The sequence below is a fragment of the Prunus persica genome, chromosome G2 (assembly GCF_000346465.2).
Source record: "Prunus persica cultivar Lovell chromosome G2, Prunus_persica_NCBIv2, whole genome shotgun sequence".
Classification (NCBI taxonomy): domain Eukaryota; kingdom Viridiplantae; phylum Streptophyta; class Magnoliopsida; order Rosales; family Rosaceae; genus Prunus; species Prunus persica.
This window is the reverse complement of record NC_034010.1, coordinates 19,185,721-19,210,175: the sequence shown is the minus strand read 5'-3', so window position 1 is coordinate 19,210,175 and position 24,455 is coordinate 19,185,721. Positions and strand designations below refer to the sequence as shown.

The 24,455-nt window shown below is 37.6% G+C and overlaps 2 protein-coding genes and 1 long non-coding RNA gene across 3 annotated transcripts; 1 reads left to right on the top strand and 2 right to left on the bottom strand.

The window, feature by feature from the left end:
* On the bottom strand, nt 372-3,726 carry LOC109947202 (nuclear pore complex protein NUP62-like). Its single transcript, XM_020556942.1, has 3 exons — nt 2,161-3,726; nt 1,793-1,871; nt 372-1,330 (listed from the first exon to the last, which is right to left on the bottom strand). Exons 1-3 carry the CDS (start codon nt 2,976-2,978, stop codon nt 464-466), a joined length of 1,764 nt encoding a protein of 587 aa, XP_020412531.1. The 5' UTR covers nt 2,979-3,726; the 3' UTR covers nt 372-463.
* LOC18786914 (carotenoid cleavage dioxygenase 7, chloroplastic) lies at nt 6,421-10,487 on the bottom strand. The gene is made up of 6 exons (XM_007221046.2): nt 9,645-10,487; nt 8,904-9,032; nt 8,668-8,799; nt 7,520-7,786; nt 6,991-7,391; nt 6,421-6,873 (listed from the first exon to the last, which is right to left on the bottom strand). Exons 1-6 carry the CDS (start codon nt 10,414-10,416, stop codon nt 6,727-6,729), a joined length of 1,848 nt encoding a protein of 615 aa, XP_007221108.1. The 5' UTR covers nt 10,417-10,487; the 3' UTR covers nt 6,421-6,726.
* LOC109947024 lies at nt 12,962-14,555 on the top strand. The gene is made up of 2 exons (XR_002270033.1): nt 12,962-13,074; nt 14,375-14,555. It is a non-coding gene; the product is annotated as an uncharacterized LOC109947024 (long non-coding RNA).

The window sequence follows — 24,455 nt, the reverse complement described above, 5'->3', positions numbered from 1 at the left end:
CACAAACATAAAATCTTCGTCCTGGATGTGAAGAGGTCCACGAAGTCTGAATTTTTGCAACCTTCCCACAGTAGCAGACCCGTGATGGCAACATCCATGGATTGCCATCTTCCAACTCTGAACTCCCTCTGTGTGCGTTCGTCCTCATCTCTCTCTCTCTCTCTCTCTCTCTCTCTCTCTCTCTCTCTCAGCAACCTTCAATTTCGTTCGATTCCAACCTTCGATTTCGTCCTTTTTCCCGCCCAAATTCTGGTCCCTTTCTAACCCTACCCTACCAATGTGAAAGAGAAGTGCGAAGTGTGTGAGAGAGGAGAGGTTGCTAATTCAATCCGCACCTAATGACGAAAATAACCCTCAATCAAGCGTCAACGTGGGTCAAATAGACGGACTAATGGATGAAATGTTCGAATTTTGACGGTGGGGGGAACATTGATAATACAATTTAATTCGAGCCTTTAATTTGCTAAAAAAAAAGGTCAGGGTGTAAATTGAGCATTACGTACAAGTTCAGGGGGCAATTCAGCAGAATACCCGTTAAAATAACTTTCAAAACTCTAAACTTGGCATCCATGTCTGCTCTCAATTTTGATCCTCTCAGAATTAATGCGTGAGACTCCTCCAATCCAGGTTGGGCAGTGGTGATTTGTTTTTGCAACTCCCAAGCATCTCTAAGGTTACGTTGCAATTTAATTCGTACTTCCTTTTCCTTGGTCTTGATGGCCTTGAGTTGTGTTTGCAATTTGGCAATCTCGGCTTCTACCTCTTGAGCTTCATTTTTGAGATACTGCAATTCGAAGTCCTGAGCAAAGCATTGAGATCTATCTTTCTCTAAATTTTCAGTAGATCTTTTATAGACATTTCTACAGGTGATAGCTTGCTCGAAGGAAGTGTGAATTGTTCCCCATAAGTCTGCAGCTTGTTGAAACTCTTGAGCTGAAGTGACTCCAGAACTGAAAATAGACTTGGGGATGAGATTCTCTTCAGCCAAAATTTGTAAATTATTGATGAGTTCCCCCACAGATTGATGGCCCTCTTCCACAGCAAAATCCTTGGCTTGCCAGAGCTTGATCCTAGAAATGGCTTGTTCAGCATTGACGCTGGGAGTAAAGCCAGAACTAGAAGAGCCTCCACATATTAACGCCAATTGAGTTTCCAGATCTAGAGCATCAAAATCCAGACTTGAGGGTTGTACTGGAGAGATGGCATTAGAAGTCTGGACCTCAGCAGCAAGTGTAGATTGCTCCACAAGTTTGGAGCAATCAGATGTAGCTGAAGGACCAGATGTGGTAATAGGATATGAAGTTTCATGCTTGAAAGAAGTAAGGGGAGCCTGACAAAACAGAGAAAGAATGGCCAGAGCAACTCAGAATCAGCCAACATAAGAAGACAACACTACTCACTGAAGAAATGGAAAAATCAATCTGTGCATGCTTATATATAAGTAGTCTTTTTATCTTCAATACAGCAAAATAAGGAACAAAAATTGATTGTCCCATATTACTTACATGGATATGATATACAACTACGAGTAAAAGCACTACTCACTGAAGATATCATGCAAATGAAGTTACTACTGTATCAACATACAGAATGAAAACTGGCTTTAAGTTCATATATCTCAACCAGTATACTTAAACAAGTTCTTGGAGCTCAGCATTCCACTCCTTGATGATCTTCAATTAAGGTACAAAATAAAATGCATCACAAGGACTAGATTTCTTTTTAATGAGAACACAAGGCATAGGTTGGAAAACAACATTACTTAAAAAGAAGAGGAAAACATATGAAGTACCTCCTCCACAGTCTTCCCTGTGATCTCAGAAGGTAATTTTGGTGCAGTAGATATTTTAGTGCTGACAGTAGAAGTTGTCCTATAAGACAAGCAGGGCATAATAGCAGACGTCAGATACAAGTCCCAAATCTTTATAAGGATATGATTACTTATTTTTCTTTTCAATTTTCAGTTGTCACTAGATAGTTTAGGTACACCACAAAGTTACACAACAGCACTCCATCTAATGTTTCAAGTTTAATCTCGTGTTTGTTTCTTCCTAAGAAATCTTGTTTATAACAAGAAGAGCTATGAAATACCGAAAAGCATTAACCCTAAAGAAAAAAAGAACATAATGCAAAGTTATCACTAAGGCAAAGTACACAGACCCACTAGTTGAAGACTCAACAAGTGACGTTGATGTCTGAGTTGTTGTCATTGCAGCTACAGGTGTTTGTTTCTTCCTAAGAAATCTTGTCGTAGGAGTCGCACCGAATCTCGGCATAGAGAAAGAGGCTTTGGTTGTAGTGCTAGCAGCTGGAGTCGAAGAAACGCTTGTGGTGGTGACTGTAGAAAACAATGGAACAGAACGAGTTGAGAAGGACTGTGAGGTGGGTTTTGCGAAGGAAATGGGGGCGGGTGATGAGGCGGTATCGGAGAATACGAAAGAGGGTTGTGAACCAAAGGAAGTGGATGGTGCGCACGAGAAGCTTGAAGCCGTTGCTGGTGGAGTAACAGTGATGGGTGTTGAGGTTGTTGGCTTTGAAAGACGCGAGGCTGGTTGGAAGGAGAAGCGTGGGAATGAGGGTGTAGTTGAAGCTGAAGACGACGAAGCAGAGCTGAACAAGGGTGTTGAAGAAACAGTGGAAGATGAGAACAGGGAAGAGGGTGCGCTGAGTGTGAAGGAAATTGAGCTAAACCGAGATGAAGCGGAAGCGGAAGCGGAGCCAATCAGGGGTGAACTGGATGCCGATACAGTTGAAGCCGAGGAGCAAAACCAGGATGATGGAGCGGAGGTCGCTGCTGAGGACCTGAATCCGAAAGAATGGGCTGCGGCGGAGCTAGGGCTAGAGGACCCGAAAGCTGGGGCGGAGGACCATGAGAACCCGGTTGATGTGGCGGGGGAAATGACAGGAGGTTTGGTCAATGGTAAAGGCGTAAACTGAGAAGAAGCGGAGGAGGAGGATCCGAATGGGAAGCCCGACATTGTTTTCCCTCTTCTCTCTTCTCCCTGCTCTCTTCTCCCTCTTCTCTTTTCCCCGAGGTACTTCAAAGTTGGGGTTTTTGGGTTAACGCTTTCATTTTCAGAGGGTCTTTTTGTTTTTTGATTTCTATTTTTAAATTTTTATTGTGCCCGAAGTGTTCAAGCGCTCGTCAATGTCAATTGCCTCGGCTTCCAACAAGAGTTCATGGGCTGGGCTGTGCAATGAACACCCAGAAACTATTTCTGAACACCCAATACCATGACCCAATTTTAGAAAAACAACATTTTGTTTGGACACCCAACAACATTTACAAATGTACCAAGAACGAGATGAAACCAATCTGGAAAATCTCATCAACTCCAACACTTCAATAATTTGTTTTGCTTAAACACACAAATAGAAAAAAGAAAGAAAAAAAATTTCCAACACTTTTACTTTTCCTTCCGTTTCCAACACTTGTTTCCTTTTTCATTGTCTTTTTTTTTTTTTTTTTTTTTTTTTTGACGATTAATAAGACCAATCTTGCTACAGATGTTTTGTTTGTTGAGCCTTTTGGTATTGAGAACTTGTTTGCTGTGTGTTTTGGTGGGGAGGTTTTGTTGTGTTTACTCTCTTCATACTGTTATTTTGTCTTGAACTTATAAAAAGAAAATTATCATACTTAACCAATTGAAAGGAATTAAAACAAATGAAAATAGTATATATGGGCTTAATCAAGTTGCCCGGTCCTAAACATGATCGAGAATGATGGCCTAAGGCCCTTAACTAAGAGGGCCCACAATTTTTTATATTAAAGTAAATGTCTTTGGTTTGTTGTTGAATTGGTTTCCAATTGATAGAAAAAACAAAACTCATATGAGAAAATGGTCTGCTTTGGGAACTTCTTTTCTCGCCAACCCTAACAAGAAAATACACCCCCAATTCAATTTTGCCTATGTCGTTTTTAGTTGGCACTACTAGAAAACATCACTATAAGACACAGAAAGTCCGTGACCTTCATTCAAGTTGGTCACTGACAATCCGTGGTCAAAGGGTGTTGGCCACGGATTGGCCATAAAACACCTAATTGTGGTAGTTAATGGCATTGCCATTAAGTTTCCGCCATGACAATAGGTGTTCCTACCTTATATGTTGTGGGTCCTATGTTATTTTTTGCCCTGCTGCAACTCTGTCTTTATACCAAAATAATTCTCTATGTATAGGGATGGCAACGGGTCGTGGTAGGAGCCGGGTATGACAACACCATCCCCGTCCCCGCTCTCCATCCTCTCTCCCGTCCCCGAACCCAACCCCGTTTAATAGGTTTCGGGGAATCCCCGTCCCCATCCCCATCGGGGGACTATCTCCCATACCCACCCCGAATCCTCAATTTTTTTTGCATAAAAAAAATATTTATCATACATTTTAACATTAAGTTTCATATTAAATTATCATTCAACACATCCAAATTAACTATAAAGTTCAACTCAACTATTTAAAATGATATCAATATGAAGTTCCAGAGAAGATTAGGAATAATTAGGAGATGGAGGTTAACTTAGGGTTAAACATAAATATTATAATTGTATATTTATTTATTTATTTAAGTATAAACATATATATTTTCGGGTCGGGTTCGGGGATTAACATCCCCTCCCTATACCCGTTGGGGATTTTTCAAATTCGGGGATCCCCGTACTCGATACTCGTTTAGCTCCAAAATCTCCCCTTGTTAGGATCGGGGACCCGCCCCTATGGGGATTTTTGCCATCCCTATCTATGTAGACACAGATTCCACAACCGTAGCCAAAATGACAACTTATTTATATATAAAAATTAATAGTAAAATAAATCCATATACCAATAAGCATTTCTCCTCTTTGTTTTCGCTACAACACGTACGCAAAATAAATATATTAAAAAAATATGTATTTCATATATACCAATAAACAGTCGTGGGTTTCTTCCTCTGCTTGCACTTCACTTGGAAAAGTAACAAATGGGGGTGGGATAGTGAGAACAGATATGTTCACAGCAGCAGTAGCAAGCAGGACGGCCTTATGTTGATGCTAATATTGGCTATAACCGGGGTGATTTGATATTTTATAGTTCAATATTAATATTTAGCCCACTAAAGCACACCTCTATACATCTTATTTCAGTGATCCCACTCATAGAAAATCTTTTTTTTTTCTTTAATTAATTAATATTTATTATTCAGCATTTTTCAGAAAACACACATTCTTAAAGAACATCCTTTACTTTTCATTTAAAAAAAAAAGAAAGAAGAACATCCTTTACTTTTTTCTGTAAATAAATTTATATAAAAAAAAAAAACCTTTACCTTTTATAGTGTACATAAAACGTCAATTCAAATATTTTTTTCTTATAAATTTTGGCTACTTCTTCTCATTTTTATTTTCCAAGTTGGCTTGGATGAATTAAAATGGTTGAGTTTTTTTTTTTCCCCTCTTCTTTTGTAATGGATAATAAATGCTTTCAATTCTTTTCCTTTCATGGAGAAGTTTATCATGTAATTGCTAATTGACCTTAAAATTCATACTTCAATGAAATTTACTTGTACGTCAAGTTTTCTAGATTTAAATGTAAGATAAATTTAGTCCATCCTATTTTCAAATCATAAGTCCATCCCTGATTGCAAAAGTCCCGTTTATATCAAATATTGAGGCATCGTTTGGTGGCCGGATAGGACAAGATTGGATTCGACTTTATATTGTGGACTGGATTGGTTGAGACTGGACCATACGTTGAATTCTAGCCATTGTTTGATGGCTTGCTTTTTGAGACTGGACTGGAAAATCTTATATTTTGGAAAGAAAAAAAACCTATTTTTTTTACCAGGTTTTTTAGTATAAAAATTATCTTATCAGAAACAAAACTATCTTTCTTATTATACAATACAAAAAGATAACTATGAGAGAGAAACAAAATTGCAATCCAGCAAAAGGAAGGTAATTTTAAGAGAGAGAGAGAGAGAGAGAGAGAGAGAGAGAGTTGAAGGTGCTGAAGTGGTTAATTAACAAGCAGCGAACCCTAAAGCCCCAATCTTTTGATTCCCAATAGGATCCCTACCCCATATCCTTCATTTCTATAAGAGTTTTATATTAGCCCATATCAATATGAGCTCAGATTGGTTTAGCATAAGCTCTTTTTTGTTTTGCTGTATTCTTTTTCACTCTCACTCACTCATGGAATGGTAGATTTGGGGTTTAGAAAGTCAACATTTGTGAGCAAGTGGGAATCGCCTTTTTTTTGTGGCTCTTGGCCTTCCTACAATAGGCAAATGAGGCGGCTGGGGGTGACAGTGGTGGTGTTGGGTTTGGCTTGGAGTGGCAATGGGTGACGGTTGTGGGTGTGGCTTGGCTACATGGCACGGGGCGATGGGCGGTGGAGGTAGGTGTGTGGCTAGTGCAGCGCCAGTGGATAAGGGGTGGGGTGTGATGGTTGAGATTGAGAGAGCAATTTTTTAAAAGAAAATAATTTTTTTTACACGTGGCACTTATGTGGCATACATCTCAATAAAAAGTGGGTTCCACTCATGCCACAACAGTGTTTTTAACAAAATTTTTGACGTACTTAAACGATTGAAGACAAAGTGAGATAAAAAATATCGATTAATAAAGAAAAGTGAGCCACTTTAAATTTTATGAGGCAATATGAAATTTGATCATAGTTTGAGGAGATAAGGCCTAGATTACGTGGGCTGTCTAACATATATTTTGTTTTATTTTTCTTAAATAAAAAATGACATTACTCTGCAGTGGCCCAGAAACCATGAAAACCAAGAGGAAAATTTAGGTGCTTAGGAACTTCAAGTCTTGCCACTAGTGCATCCTCTCCTCCAATCCTTTTGGAATCTAAGATAACCAGATAGCACCTTTGAACTGAAACTGCATACTGCCATACAAGAAACATATATACCATGAGTCTCACTTCAAAATTTTGAACACCCAATTTCTTCTTCTTCTTTTTTGGGTCTATAAATTCTTTCAGTCAAAAAAACAAATGTATTACCTCAACTACAAGAATGTAACCATCATCTTCTTCAGAACCTCTGGGGATGAAAGTGGGCTCTCCGATGAATCTCCGGCTCCCAACAGACCATGTAAGCACAGATTTCGTTGAAACATTTAGCTTGGCCACCATGTCAAATGGAAAGTGAGGCAATGCACTGCGAGAACCTGAAGAAGCTGCTGCATATATGTATGTGTTTTTGCTTCCTGAAAAGGCTGGATTGATAACTGGAAAGTCTGATGACTTGTTCCACAGGTTTAAAGGCTCCACATCACATCTTTGACAGCTTCCATTCACATCCAAGTTTATGGAGACCTGAATAAGATGAGGTAGCGTCTTGCTTTGGCTTCCATTTATGTTCATAATCGAGGGGTCTAGTTTACCACTTTGCCAATCATATCCTGTACCATGGAAGCAATATCAAATAAGTCTTAATTAGCAGTTGTAGATAGTAATATGTGACTTTCTTCGATAGTCATGACTTCCTGGAACAAAGTAGAGACTAAATGTCACGAGTTGAAAATTTTACCAAATAATTTTTGAAAATTTAACCACTCGTAAGAACAAGCCGAAGCATGTATTTCAATCTCCAAATTCCCATTCTCATCCAGATTCTCGTAAGCATTGGCTACATGTAGGAGCCACAATTGTGAAGAAGCTTCGATAGGCACTCTCCAATCTCGACCATTTTCATTAGGAGACCGAGGAAGCAAATATATGGGAGATGTGGCCTTGCTAGGGTTCACCGACAATGCTGTTATCATAGGAGAAGTCCCACAAACTGCAGTCATTGCACCTGCATTTTAATATTATTTTAGCAATTAATTTTATCTCGACAGTTTGGTTACATAATATATATGTCTTTAGCAACGTATAATTGATAGACAATTAACCTGACGATGTAACATATGTTTGTCTGTCACTAAAGATTTGTGGGACTTTAACCAACAACAATATGGCTGTATCGAATATGCTTTTGCACAAACTTTAACCATTGGCCATCCTTTCTAATTGTTTCTAACGTGGAGAACATTAACCGCAAAAGAAGGAGGAGGTGAAATCTTGTATGAAGTAAGTTTTTTTCTGTCAATTTATGGCTCATTAGCAATCATATCGTTGAGTCATAATCTAAAATGATTAAAAAATGGCCAACAGGGTATAGCCCAGTTGAAAAAAGCATTGACTTACAGATTAGTGGTCTCAGGTTCGAACTTCCATTACACCTTGATAGTGTGTGAGAAACCTCCCTCCTAAGCCCGGCACACAAACTGTGCGTGCTGGGCAACGGCACAGGGTCCCCAAAAAGTGGGGCCTCCTATAACACCTTTTAACGCAAAAGATATAGTAGCAAAGATTGCTTTTTATGTGTGTAACTGATGCTTTGGGCTTGATTCTAAAAAAATTTGGGGCTTTTTCTTTAATTTTTATATAGTAGGCCTCTTTACATAAATTAACAAACTTAACACCTAAGCTTGAAACTTTTATTTTACTTTTCAATGGAATGCCCCGTTTCACCTTTTACATGTATTCAACCAAAAAAAAAATGTGAGGGCTAGTGCAATTGGTGAGTACACTTTCACCTTGTAAAGATGGAAGGATCTTCAATATTCTCTAGATCTCATATGATTATTTAATATATAATTTAAAAAATGACGATAACTTATTTAATTAACCTACCGACAACATCAAGCTTGATGCGATTGGCAAATAATATATAGTGAGTGTCTGTGAAAGCCCAATCATGGATCATCAAGTGATCAGGTATGCTAAACTCTTGCTTTCCCAACACCTTAAAATTTGAATCATATTCTGCACAAAAACCAAAAACCAAAAACCAAAAACAATATATATTATATATTAAAAAATCCACATAATAATTAAATAAAAGGGCTCATGCATATGCCCTTAATTACCATAAAATGTAAAGTTACTGCATGGCAAAAGCATATCCTCTGCATTGCACGACACCATAAGAAGCCTGTTTCTGCGAGCATCGAGCTTATAATGAGACAACAGTCGCCTTGGAGGCATCTTAAAAATTCCTGTACAAGGCATATACCTTTTAATATATGATGAACAATATTAAACAACTATAAAACAAAACGGGAATTCGGATTCTCTGTTTAAATTTTCTCGTCATGATCTACTTAAACAAAAACCTGCATAACCTTTTTATATAAGACTATTAGTTAAATATTATATGTGTATAACTTCTATGTATTATTCATAAATATTTTAATTTTTACTCTCTAAATTTACAGCTCGATTCATACTCATTTTTTTAAAACTCTAAGTGAAATATTCTCGTGAATCACGCTTAACTTTTTTCACTATATAAAATAACAATAACTTGGACCCCTTCCTCATCATTATTTTATTAATGGAGTTTGCTTTTTGTATTCCTTGTTTATAGCTACTAATCATACAATATTCCATCTGGTCACTTATTCATATTATTATATATTTAAAACAGATTTAATCTCTAACTAATATTATTCTCCAAATGCCCATCTGAAACAGATTGAAAACAAGCTTTCTCTTTAAAAATTCAGACAGATACTTTTTTTTTCCCCCAAAGCCAGCCAAAGCAATTTACTTTGTTTTGTTCACCATTAGTCTCATCTATTAATTTTATTCTACATACACGCACGTACCGTACAGAATTGGTTTGAGCAATCTTGCAGCCACATCCCATACACCGCCACCACGGTCTCTAATCTCCACCTCCGAATCACAACCGTCTATCAGACCTACCCTCCCGATCGTATCCAACGTCTCCGATTCAATCTCATACGGATCCCCACCTTCCCACAAACACAACAGCCTCTGGCCCCACCTCAACACACTAGTATTCGCCACATTCTTCATCACCTTAGTATTCCCAACTTTCTGTCCACCTTTCAACACCGAAAACGGGCCCCTGTGCGTGAACCGCCACGTGTCAGTCAAAGGGTCGTGCTCCTCCACTTGAGCCTCAGTTTTCACGTACTTGGCCATGAACTTGACATCTTCGCCAAACCCGTCAAATTTAAAAGCCCTAAGGTAGCCGTGGCCGTCCAATGGGTGCACCGTGGAGCCGTGGTCGTCGGCGAAGAGCCCCGGCCCTGTCAAGTAGTACGTGCCGGAGGGAAAGTCCGATGGAACCGAACCATCCACGACTCTGAGCGCGATGGGTTCGGTTTGTTCTGAGCGCTGTGACACAAAGAGGAATTGGTAGTCCCAAAATGCAGCCACGGAGTCATCTACTACGTCTAGGGTTGAAATGGTAATTGGACCGCGATTGGTTTCGTTGGGTGTGGAGATTGATATGGCACGCGGTGGTTTGGTGGGCACTGGGGACGGAGATTGGTGCACCGGAGGTAGCTTTATCAGTGAAGGGAAGATTTGTTTGGGAATAATTTGGAAGGGGTTCGGGTTGGCTTGCATTTTTTGGGGTGGTGGGTTTTGGAAGTTTTAGGAGCTGCCAATTGAGCAAACGGTGGTAGCATATATATATATGGTTCGAAATTATATAAACCTTAAGGACATGGTGGTGGGATTTGCCATTGGAAACTTGGTTTAATTACGGATTTGCCATCCCTTCTGTGGCTCGGGTGTGTACTTTGTGCCCTTCCAAAGTGCATGGTGGGGGCATGTTTTGTGTGTTATGGAGGACATGGGCAAAGAAATTTGCAGATTAAATGGCAGACATAATGCTTGGGATTTACTAATTTTTTTGTTAGAAAAAACTTGTTATGGACAGAGAATTTATTTATTTATATTTAAAAAGAATTCTTTATAGGAGAATTATAGAATAGTACGGTCACGTATAGCTGTTATACATATTTATTAAGCACTCAACAAAAGCAAACAAAATGACTATACATTTGCATTTACTTTTCAATTACAACTTTTAGAATTATTTAAACAAATTTTTTTAAAATTTTTATTTTATTTTATTTTAAAATAATTAAGAGTATTGAGTTTGAAACGTCGTTCAATATTAAAAAAAAAGTACCACTAAAATAAAAGCTAATTTGTTACATATTTTGATTTTTAAGTAATGGTAAAGTAGTCGCATTTTCATATCAATTGCCATATAGTATGATCAATCGATACAATTTGAATATATGCCACACATACATTATTTTTGTGACATCGTATCAAATTCGATGTAATTCGAAGCTATAATCAAATCAATATTACTTTCCGATCTTCTTTGTTGGTGTGTTTTTTACTTGAGAATGTGTGCCAAGGTCATACCAAAATCTAAAATAATAGAGAAAACATGCACATGAAATCCGAATCAGAACACACAGACACACACATGAAGTTGCCCTATCTATCATTTGTTCGTCTCACACAAAGAATGACCCCCTATTTCAGACCAGCTAGCACTTTTAATGCTAATTTTGGCTTGTAAAAATGGAATTAAGTAAATATTACTAATAATACGTGTATTAAGTAGAGGAGAGAGAAATGGCATTTTGGTGACGTGGAGGGCGATATTTAAAAGTGGGCAGATTATTTGTTTAATAGAACCACTAATAAGACAATGATTTAGAGTTTGATACCACAATTAGGTGTTGGTATGATACCGGGGGAAATGATGACAAAAATGGGCCACTGATTCCCTACGTCTGCCGTCTATAGAGGACTGATCTCAGCCTCCCACTCAACCCTATTATATTAATGCATGCATTATACACAATTTCCTCTCCATCCACTCATGCTTTGGGATTTGGGACCCACTTTTTTAAATGGAGGGTTACGTGGGAACAAACGATAATTTTATTGGGAGTAGAGAAGTTATGGAAGTGTGTCGTGAATATATTAGACACCAAGATGCATCTCATCTCCCTCTGAGGGTATACGAGAGACAGTTTAGTAAATTTATATTTTAGCTACAAATTTTTTTTTATTTTTAGAAAAAATCAAATTTAAAACAAAAAAAAAAAAAAATTTCTTAACTTTTAAACCAAATACATGCAAATGTAAAGGATTTTTTATGAAATTCAAAAATAATAAGGACACTTTTGTCCATTTTAGCTTTTTAAAAAATATTTATCTCTCCTTTGGCATTTTTCAAAATGTCCATATGAGTTTCATGATATTACAAAGGCAAAAAGTGATTTTTTTTTCTTTATTGTTTATCGAATTTTTCACTTTTGTTTTTGTGGTTTTAATTTTAGCAATTTAACTAATATAGTTTGACATCCATCACAATTTAAGGATATGTCCAAATTTTCGTATAATTTCGTGATGGAGTAAGCACGTATCCCTAACATAGAAGGGTATTTTGAAAGAATTTGAGTGAATTTGTAACTTGTCCTTGAATTACGAGATTTTAAACTACATAGTTAAAATTGACATAAATGAAACTATGAGGACTATAATGATAAATTCAACAAACTACAATGACCAAAAATTACTTTTGTCTATTACAAAATCAAGAAAGATTTACTCTATATATATATATATATATTTTTTGGCGGAAGATTTCCTCTGTAATAACCCAAACCTAAAATTCACAATTAAGGAATATATTATTTTGCAAAAAGACAATTTTGCCATCGGAATATTTTATTAAGAAAAAGGTGACTTTTTGATCGAGAAGGAATTTGACAATTCCACTTACACCGTTGCGTAGAGCACGGTGAAATGAGTTCATAGACACGTAGTGGGCCTGAATCGGAGTTGTAACGAGAGAGTTATGGTCAAAAGAGGCTCAATGGCACAACCGTAAATATTTCAAAGTTGGATTTATAAAAACCAGCTCAGCCTTCTCTCTCCTCGCGCCAACCTCCCTCCCTCCCTCTCCCGCGTCCGTCCCTTCTCTCCTTCGTATCTCCGGCCACCGACCACGGCTGTGGACGGGGCCGGTACCAAAACGACCGGGACGACGTCCCCTTCCTTCCCCGACCGTTCCCCGCCGGCAACGAGGCCTATACTGACCGAAAAATGCAGAAAACCGCTGGGAGGTCACCGAAACTTCAACGCCATCGATCTCCCTCCTCCGGCCACCATTTTCGTCGACCCAGGCACCCGGGACCAGGCAAGCCTGCAGGAGAGACCTTCAGGAGGTCTAGCTAGCTCGGACCAGGAGTGAGTGGAATTTCTTTCATAAATGATTTTATACAAATGAGTTTATATAATGAGTTTTATTATTTGATCTTGAACACGGTTTATTAATTGTGATTTTTCCTAGTATGCTTTGTGAAGTTACATATCTTATTTATATGCTGCTTAGTCGATATGCTAAAGAGTTACAAAAAGCAGAGTTTGAAATTTACATCAGATAAAATAGCAGCATAGTTTCCGATTTAACAAAAGTCAGCTATTTATCAGATTTTTCAGGAGTATATATTATATTTTCTCAGAGTTCTTGATTTAATAAAAATTCAGTTCTTCAGCAGATTTTCCAGAAATGTTATATATTTTAAACCACCGTGAGTACCCATCTATGGTTATTACCCTCAGTTATGCCGATGTCTACCGACATCCAGTTTACCCTCAGTTTTGTCAGTGCACTTGACATTTGCCTCACGAGTTTCGGGATCGCACGGACCGTGGGTGCCAGGATTTGCGGCTCGGATTGACTTGGTGTCACCGAGACCTGCCAGGATTTGCGGTTCGGATTGACTTGGTGTCCCGAGACCTGCTAGGATTTGCGGCTCGGATTGACTTGGTGTCACCGAGACCTGCCAGGATTTGTGGCTCGGATTGACTTGGTGTCCCGAGACCTGCCAGGATTTGCTGCTCGGATGGACTTGGTGTCACTGAGACCTGTCAGGATTTACGGCTCGGATTGACTTGGTGTCCCGAGACCTGCCAGGATTTGCGGCTCGGAGTGACTTGGTGTCACCGAGACCTGCCAGGATTGCGGATCAGGCTAACTACGGTCCCTTGAATCCTGCCAGTTGCGGCTCGAGTTGACTTTGTGTCACCGAGGCCTGCCAGCGGATCAGGTTGACTATAGTCCCCTGAATCCTGCCAGTTTACGGCTCAAATAGACTTTGTGTCGCCGAGACCTGCCAGGGGAATTGACGGAATTACAGGGGTACACCCGAGTGGTAGTTTTAATTGATTGCAATGCTTTTATGCAAGGTTTAAGTACATTGCTTTTATGCAAATTTGATTACAGTGTTTTTATGCAAGTTTGGATTTCAGTGCTTTCATGCAAGTTTTATTGCTCTTGAATACGATTGTATATATTTATATAAATATATAAATACCTTGATTTCAGCATGTGAATGTCGTGAGTTTAGTATGCTTCAAATGCAGAGTACATATTCAGTTTTACTTAACTATTTTTTTACAATGGGGGTTAGTATATTCTTAGGATATTTTATGAACCTTTATTTTTTTTTGTCCACTCACATTTTCAAATGTTTTGCGCCCCTAGGCTGTAGCGTGCACAGGAAATCCACCACCGGGTCATCTTGCCTTCCGCGCCTCCTTGTTACAGAAGTGTTGGTTTGTAAAAAGTTTCACTTCTCTGTAAACTATTAGGATTGCTCTGATATATTGCCCTAGAGTGAGATTGGAACTTTTGGCATGTATATTGAAGTGCTGGCAGTTGGTTGTATGGATATTTTGCTCGTCCTGACAGGTGGAAATTTTGGGATTGAGCAAATTACAGGGGAGATTCTGCCGAATTTTCGGCAGGAGTCAAGGTTAAAATTTTAATTAGAAGGGCAATTTGGTCAATTGTGCACGACATTGGCCAAGTATCGGATACGCACAGGGTTCGACTCGAATTCCAAAGCGGAATTTGGTTCGGGTCCTGTCATCCTCTATATGAGAAAGTTGACATAAGAGGTGGAATATTACTTTTAAATTCGTAGTTGAGTTATGGTGTACTAAACAATCATCTAATACTCACAAACTAAAATGCATATTGAGAGATAAATTTTCATGAAAAAAGAGAGAAAAAAAAAAATTTGACTTTAATTATATATATGCCTTGCAAGCAAAACAAAGTAAATTGGTAGCTAAGAAAAACTAATCAGGCAAATGGAGGGGACGTTTAGTATCCTATTTAAATAGGGAGCTCAAAAACTTTGATTTTTCTTTAAAATAAGGAGTTCTTAAATCTATTTTTAAGATTCAAAAACTTGTTTAGTATGCAACTTGAAAACTGTTTTAAAATCTTAAAAATTTGAGAACTTGTGGGTTGTTAAAAAAAACTGAAAAAACAGATATTTGTTGTTTTTAATAATTGGGGTGTTTTTTTTTTGTTGTTCTTGAATTTGAGTTTTTAAAAATAAGACTACCAAACATGTTTTCTTTGTTTTGGACTCAAATTCTGTTTTTGAGTTTAAAAAGTTGGATTCAAGTTGAATACCAAACAGGCTCGGAGTTTCTTACAAACAAAGTTGTTTCCCTCTTTTCGACCGGGGCTGCCGACAGAAGGAACTTTTGGTCATTTTTCTTTTGAATATGGGGCGTGCCATCACCAAGCCCCGAATTTGGGCTTAAATGGAATGTGAGTAGATGGATGTGTTGCGCTTCTAACTTCTGACCAAACGATTGATCGGCCAAGCAAGGAACCTCTTATTGGCCTAGATTTTTTCACTTCCTCGGGATCGAGGATGGTTAGGTTTCGTATGGATGTTTTTGTGATTTTTAGGATTTTATGTAAAAATAATGCAATTAAACTAAATATGCGTATAAACGTAAAGACAAGAATTGAAGTACGATAAAATAAATCAAAGCGATAAATGAAGCAAGAAAGAAATAAAAGCGATAAAAACGATAAAATAAACAAACTTGAAATTAAACTCAATTGAAGTGCGATAACAATGAAATGTAAAGGAATCGAAATAAACTTGAATTTAAATGACAAGAAATATAAACCAAACAAGAATTTAAATGACAAGAAAAATATAAACTTACACTAGAAAAAGGAAGAACTCACTACACTAGGTGCTTGAAAAGTAAAATCTTAAGTCTAGGAAAAGAAAAGTGCGAGATGAAAGATAAGTTTGTTTGTCTGATGTTGTGTATCCTCTGCCTTCATTTGGTGAGGTTTATATAGGGCATCCGTCAGCCCATGGGCTGGCCATTGAATGACGAAATGTCAACTCTTTTAAAACTCTTTCCTTTTGAAGCCCCTTGAATTCGTGGGATCACATTGGTGGAAATATTCTGATTGCTTGATTCTCTCATGTTTTGGAGTATGCTGAACTATCATAAATCTCCTTGATTTGTTTCCTTGTGAGGCCTCCATCACATGCATATTGACCTCCGGAAATCTTGGGCATGAATCCGTGGCTTGGGCCTTGACCTCTGAGATTTCATCTTGACATCTGGTGGAACCTTGTGCCCCTTGAGTTTTTAGAATTCTAGATTTGGCTTACCATCCGTCGACCATCCGCCAAGATGAGTGGTATGAGAACTCCAAATATTTGGATGTTGGGTTTGGCCCTATGTTGGACAATCTTTGAGTTCTCGAATATTCGAACATTGGGAACTTGGCGGACAAACCTCCCGTCGAACTTCAACTCCCTCGGCGGAGATACCTCCCACCGAACTTCAACTCCCTTGGCCTGACTTTGCTTCCCCAAGTGTTGAGAGGAGGGCGCTAAGGTGCGCAAAGAGAAAATTCGCCCCAACCCAGCTTCTTGTAACAGAAGTGGCCGACCAAGGTATTTAAGGAGTGCCCAGCCCAACTTTTTGAGAAGGAAGCATTCGACCACTTTTGTAAGGATATGTCTGACTACTTTTGCAAAGGGTAGTGCCCGACCATATTTTTGAGAAGGCACCATGGCCTTTGAAGAAAACACATTGGCCGCATTTTTGAGAAGGCACCATGGTCTTTAAAGAAAACACATCGGCTGTATTTTGAGAAGGCACCATGGCCTTTGAAGAAAAGACATCGGCCACCTTTTTGAGAAAGCACTTCGGCCGCTAGGAATTCTCGGCCGCTAGGAATTCCCGGCGGTTAATAAATCTCGACGGTTGGGAAATCTCGGCCGCTAAGAATTCTTCGGCTGATAGGAAATTTCGGCCGCTAGGAATTCTTCGGCCACTAGGAATCTCGGCCGCTAGGAATTCTCAGCCGGTAGGAATTCTTCGGGCTCTAGGAATTCTTCACATAAAATCCGGTCGCAGGCATTTTTGAAAGCTGCCCAACTTGATCCGACCCCAGTTCCATCGGCTGCTCAGCTCCGCAATTAAGAAGCCCGGTCGCACCCTGCAATCCATCTCATTCGGTCGTGCCGAACTCCATCTGACTGCCCAGCTGCACCAAGTCATGCCCAGTTTCATTTGTCCTAACTCCACAATGAGAAGCCCGTCCGCATCTTCTAGCCACGCCCTGGTCCCATTTACACTCTCCAAGTTTCGGCCGCAATTGATCCTTCAACTGACAAGCCCGACCTCGATCTTCCAGCCCCACTTTGAGACAAAGCCCAGCATCAATCGAGCCTCTAGTTTTGGGCGAGTGCACTATACCTGGCTGCCTTTGAGTGCACCTCGGCTGCTTCAGCCCAGCCACCGTAACTCCAAGCGTCGGCTGCAGATTACTGGGCACCAGCTGCAAAGGCCCATCCGTAGTCTTCCATATACCTGGCCGCTAAAACCTCTTCACATAGCCCCAAATCCGGCCGAGATTTTCAACAGCCCCAAACAAAAGTTTAACAATTTGTAAGAAAAAAACATCATAATGCCTCTTTGCCTAAAGATGGTAGAAGACATCAAGAAGTGGTGGAGAAATCAAGGACAGTGCCAAAGGGCCAGTGAAAAGAATCAATGGCGAAGGAAAAGTTCCTTGTAATAATTCGAGGCCGAATAAAAGTGACAAGGTATAACAAGCCCGTGTAACATTCGGCTTCTTCTTAAAATAAAATAAAACTGTAACATTGGGCTTAAGATATGCGATGAGCCCTTCTACAACAGGCTGAGAGCTATGGGCCTCGTTTGTAAACTCCTTGTGAGCTCAATCAAATGCACTTGGTGGATTGGCATTTTAGCCAGAAAAGCAATTACAGAAAAAGCAACATAGTTTGTGAGTTATGACATTCAAATTTCAAGCATACGCCAGTTGGCCAGGGTAATGCGTTCGCCCTCTTACATATAAGTTTGTATTCATCTTCTCATTAATTAGATTATTTTAGACTATCACTTGTATATAAATAAATAAAAACCAAAAACAACCCAAAAACAAAATCAGCTATAGACGATTTTTACATCTGTGTTAATGGTGAAACTCAATAACATTGACAATTCACTACTACAAAAAAGCAAAAAGACGACGGTAAATCACCGTCGTGTATTCGGTTTTCCAATGGTCGTGGAATCCACCGTCATCTTTTCCCTCATAAACCACGACGCTAAATCACCGTCGTTGTTAAAATATACAACGTCATCAACAAATACAAAACGACGTCTTTGTACTGCAAAAAGATCTAAAAAAGCAGTCGAGGATGAGAATAGACGACCAACTCTCTAAAAAAACCGTCGTTAAAAAGGAAAAATATGACACATATTAACAGAACAAGGCCGCAAGATAGACATACAACGACGAAAATTAAAATAAGACGCCGTTAAATATCATTTTCACGACAATAAAAAATATGACGTCTTTAAATACATTAGAAGACGACGTTATTGATACCTACTACGTCGCCTATATAAAAACAGCCGTCGTAAAATAAATTTTTCACTTCGATTTTTCTATAAAAGATGACGTGGAAATAGTTGTCAGTGTCATTATTTACGACGTATGTATTTATAGAGTAGACGTTGAACAACGAAACAACGTCGGTTACAAATATATGAGAGTCGTATTACAAAATTTATACGTCCTATTTTCAGAAACAAACAACGACGATAAATATTAGACGTTGTTAAATAAAACAACGTCGAAAACAAATAAAAACAGACGTGTTTAGTCTGCTAAAGTTCTAAAAAATAGTCGAGGATGAGAATAGACGACCAACTCAAACAAATCATCGTCGTTAAAAAGGAAAAATATGACACATATTAAAAGAACAAGGCCGCAAGATAGACATACAACGACGACAACTAAAACACTACGCCGTTAAATATAATTTTCACGACAAGAAAAAATATGACGTCTTTAAATACATGAGAAGACGACGTTATTGAAATCTACTACGTCTCTTATTTACAAACAACCGTCGTGAAATAAATTTTTCACTTCGATTTTTCTAAAAAAGATGACGTGGAAATAGTTGTCAGTGTCATTATTTACAACGTGTGTATTTATATAGTTGACGTTGAAATGCGAAACAACGTCGGTGGCATTTATATAGTCGACGTTGTATTTATATGTATTCATTTCTCACGACGCACTTATTAATATAGACGACGTTGAACTTCTAAACAACGTCGGTTCCAAATAAATGAGAGCCGTATTACAGAACATATAGACGGCGTTGATTATGATGAGAGCCGTATTACAAATAACGTCGTTTAATTGATATTAGACGGCGGTTATAATGAATTACCGTCGAAATTCATTTCGTTCCTCTTCGTTTATAAAAGAACTTGCGACGTGGAAAATGTATGATGACGTCGTATTTTTTAACGTTCAGATTATATATCTCGTTTTTTAGACGTCGGTATTATGGGATTGGAGTCGTGTTATTTTGAATTACATGGCGGTTCTTAATCCTTCCCCGACGTGATATCCTGAATAATTGCTTCACAATAGCGTCGTGGTTCTTCATTGTTACGTTGCTTTAAGACGTCGGTAAATATGCTGAATAATTGGTTCACAATAACGTCGTGTTTTATTTGAACAGACGTCGTTTTTTATGCAGAATATAATGATGTAATCTGGAACCAGTATTTTTTGCACTGATTGTTTTGTGGCCAAAACCTGTATAATGAAAGTGAAGAAATCACATTACAATATATTACAAAATTAATGTCATACACTGCCAATTACATAAGCATCATTCAATCCATATATCTTCACACCCATCTCGAATATTTTGACCACCTAACTCACCCACCAGTTCATCAAATGTGTCAACATTTGGCATCCCTTTAGTAAATGGCTCACACTCAATTATCACATCACCTAAGACTTCATCACCAATAACATCATTATATTCTCTATTAGGCATTGATAACACTACCGACCAACCACGATGCATCGGGTCGTCAACAAAAAATATTTGTTTGACTTGAGAAGCCAAAACAAATTGGTCTTTCCTATGTCCAATTTTACTCAAATCTACAAGGGTAAATCCAAGTTCGTCGACTACAAGACCAGAACTATCTATCCAATCACACCTAAAGACTGGGATTGTAAACTTTTGGTAGTCAAGGTCCCAAATTTCTTGAATGACACCATAGAAACCCATATTTGAGAGAATTGGGTTTTTATCCTTGGCACTAGCAACTTGCATGGTATGTGCAAGTAAATAAACTCCACTATTTTGAGTTGTCCGCACATCATCTTGTGCCTTGATATTGAATTTAATACCTTTAATAAGATAGCTCCTATATAATGGCACTGCCATGTTTGGACCAGCTGCTAGCCACCTTAAATTTTCTGATACGCCATGATTGTCTTCCTCAAGTTCACTTTGAACCTGCAAATTAATCATATCTTAATTCAATCTAACATAGAAATAAGAAGAAAATTAAAAGAGAAATATGTTATTCAACAACATATACCTTGAAGCGTAGCCATTGAATGAAAGTGCTATTGTGCTTATCCTGCAGTCACTTTGTTCTCTTTCTAAATTTTGGATAAGCAGTCTTGATGTGGATCATATGTTGCCTACATGACACGAAAAATTCAAGCATTACGGTCCCAAATATATAAGATAAACATAAGAAATAATTTAAAATGGAAACTTAAAGAATAAAACTCATACATACTCGATATAAGGTAGGACTTCCTCCGTATTCTCCAAGACATATAGATGTGCTTGATTCAACAGGTCCTGATCAACTACGCTCACTGTGCAACCTGATAATGGCTTTGAAACTCCCATCTTTTGGCTTGAAGGCACTCCAACTGTACTAACATCAGATAAATGCTGAGTACAAAACTCTAATATAAGTAATACAAACGACGGTTTATGAAAAAACCGTCATGTATAAGTAATACAACGACGGTAGTTTAAAAAAACCGTCGTGTAATCGTCGTCGTATGCCTAAAAAGGCGTCGTGCCTCAGTTTATTTTCAAGAACCCAAAACCCATTAAGAACACAACATATATATGAAACTAAGCAAGAAACCAACATATACATGAAACCAAGCATGAAAACAATAAATCCATTCCCAATTCAACATAACATAGGGTGATTAAAAGATCCGACAAAATTAAATCCATTCTCAATTCAACATAACAGATAATGTAATCCATGAACCCATTAAACAGAAAATCCATGAACCCATACCTATAAGCACATTATTAACAGATCGCAAAGCATATACCTAAAACCCTTTAACAAAACAACCTAATATCATTCAATGAATTTACAAGGGGAAGATAGGGTTTGTACTTACAGGTTGGACGAGCTCATAGATTCGACGGAGCCTGGAGAGTGCAACTTTTAATTAGAGCAGAAGTGAGAGAGCGAAATGTTATGTTGCGCGAAATCTGAAAATTTTAGGGTTCAGGGTTAGAAGTATAAGAATAAGAGCCAAATCTAAAAAATTTAGGTCGCGCGAAAATTTTTAGAGAGCGCGCTCTTTAAAAACGTCGAAAGAAAAACCATGGCGAAAGTTCTACAAGAACCGACGTAAATGTAATATTCCACGACGGAAACACTGAACGTAACGCCGTTTATTTTGACGCTTCATTTTTCGGATTAATTTTAAATTTATTTTGAATATTTTGATATAAAGACGACTGAAAAACCACGTCGGGGTTAAGAAATTGAAGACGTTGTAAATTATAATAGACGACTTACATATTAAAATGACGTCGTTTAAAGTATAAACCATGTCGGATATTTTACTGCACGACGTAACATATATATTCCACGACTCAACTACCGTCGTTAAAAATTAATACCCTAAACCCTTAAAACTAAATTATATAATTTAAAAAATTAAGTTTATAAAAGGGTTTATGGTTTTATAGCCTAATATATACCCTAGACTACCCAAAAATTATACTTTAAAAATAAACCCCAATAAATAACAACTCTAATCTCTAAACCCTAAACCATAAAACTAGAAGTGATTTTATGACTCATCAAAACAATTTTATTTTGGATGGTCATTTTAAATTTTTGTTATTCAAAATGAATTTTTTCAAGGTTTAGGGGGAAGAAAATATATCAATGACTTCATAGGAGTTGACTTTGCATTTTTCTGATTTATTTTAAATTTATTTTGAATATTTTGATATAAAAATAATAAAATATTCTTATCACAATAACAAACCACATCGGGGTTAAGAAATTGAAGACGTTGTAAATTATAATAGACGACTTACATATTAAAATGACGTCGTTTAAAGTAGAAACCATGTCGGATATTTTACTGCACGACGTAACATATGTAATCCACGACTCAACCACCGTCGTTAAAAATTAATACCCTAAACCCTTAAAACTAAATTATATAATTTAAAATTTTAAGTTTATAAAAGGGTTTATGGTTTTACAGCCTAATATATACCCTATACTACCCAAAAATTATACTTTAAAAATAAACCCCAATAAATAACAACCCTAATATCTAAACCCTAGACTCTAAACCCTAAACCATAAAACTAGAAGTGATTTTATGACTCATCAAAACAATTTTATTTTGGATGGTCATTTTAAATTTTTGTTATTCAAAATGAATTTTTTCAAGGTTTAGGGGGAAGAAAATATATCAATGACTTCATAGGAGTTGACTTTGCATTTTTCTGATTTATTTTAAATTTATTTTGAATATTTTGATATAAAAATAATAAAATATTCTTCTCACAACAACAAACCACGTCGGTGTTAATAAATTGTGAACGTTGTAAATTGTAATAGACGACTAAGTTGTTAAAATGACGTCGTTTAAATGAGAAACCATGGCGGATATTTAACTATCCGACGTAAAATATATATTCCACGACTTAACCGCTGTCGTTACAAAGTACTACCCTGAACCCTTAAGAAATTGAAGACGTTGTAAACCATAAACGACTCAATTGTTCAAAGAACGTCGTCTAAATATCCTTTTACGTCGGATTTGTTTAAAACGAAACAACAAAAAACGACGGTTTTTGACTTTATTAGGTCGTTGGAAAAGTATTACACGTCGGTTATGCAATTTGTATGTTTGTTTGTTTTTTTTTAATTTAAGAAAACCTCAACAAATTTTTACATTATATATTATAGACAAAATTTGTACATTATACATAAATATTAAGTGTTCAATAATTCCCCTATTCCATGTGAAGGCAAACAAACTCTGCCCATTCATTCCGGACTTCATCAATTGCTTCTTAGGGGTATGGCGCTTCTTGTTTTCCCTTGGCATACTGCATAAACAATGACTATTAGGGTTTATAAATAAAAAGAAATTCAATCACAGACGACGATATTTTTCATAACCGACGTAGTATATCTATTCAACGACGGTAATTTTACATGACCGTCGTTGATAATACAAAAAATGACGTAAAATGTATGAAGGTAATTTCTTCTTACCTTCTTCTCAAATGCCAAGGAAGCATCCATGATGATGTCCCTCATGAAGCGCATCACATAATACCCGCATTCGACACTGCTGGGTTGCTTTGGTGTGCCTGACAAAGTTTTCCAAATTACTGCTTTACGGCCTGATCTGGCTATGTGAGAATTATATATTTTTATAGCACTGTTCACGATGTTTTTGCCCTCTTCATCGACCACACGATTTCCGGGCAGAGGATCCAGAAAATAGACGGTTTCCCTCTTTGCTCTCACAATCAGCAAGATCCAATGACGGCTGCACAATATTAATATAAAAACGACGGTTATTTACAAAAACGACGTATTATAATATTTCACACGACGAAATAAAGTAGCAATCGACGACATTATATATTTATCACGACGATAAATAACTACCGACGTGGTTAGTATTTTCAAACGACTTAATAAAATAAAACACCGACGTGGTTAGTTTATACGCTGTCATTTATTGAAAATCATAAAAACAAAATCCTGTTAAGGAGACTAACCCTGGATTGTAAGGCATCATGAAAATCTGTTCACCATCAGTCTTCTGAAGTCGAGCTGCTACCAATCGTGATCTGTCAGCTATTGTCCCAGAGTTGGCACTAACTGTAGCATGGTCGATAAAGCCAACCATGCTGCACATATTTGCTTGTTTCAAAAGATCATGTAAGTACCTAAATATATAAAATAATATAAACAAGTCAGCACAAAAAAATATACGACGGTTATGTATAACAAAACGACGTATTATAAAATTTCAAACGACGTACTGAAATAGACAACGACGTTATAATATATTTATCACGACGGTACATACTAACGACGTGGTTAGTTAGTTAAGA

Excerpts from the sequence above, each read along its gene's own strand:
- LOC109947202 (XM_020556942.1), bottom strand. The coding sequence starts at position 2,978 with ATGTCGGGCTTCCCATTCGGATCCTCCTCCTCCGCTTCTTCTCAGTTT. Across the intron at positions 1,872-2,160 it reads GTTGAGTCTTCAACTAGTGG|GACAACTTCTACTGTCAGCA; the intron begins GTCTGTGTACTT and ends CTTGTCTTATAG. Across the intron at positions 1,331-1,792 it reads CAGGGAAGACTGTGGAGGAG|GCTCCCCTTACTTCTTTCAA; the intron begins GTACTTCATATG and ends CTGTTTTGTCAG.
- LOC18786914 (XM_007221046.2), bottom strand. The coding sequence starts at position 10,416 with ATGCAAGCCAACCCGAACCCCTTCCAAATTATTCCCAAACAAATCTTC. Across the intron at positions 9,033-9,644 it reads GCTCAAACCAATTCTGTACG|GAATTTTTAAGATGCCTCCA; the intron begins GTACGTGCGTGT and ends TGCCTTGTACAG. Across the intron at positions 7,787-8,667 it reads CATCAAGCTTGATGTTGTCG|GTGCAATGACTGCAGTTTGT; the intron begins GTAGGTTAATTA and ends ATTAAAATGCAG.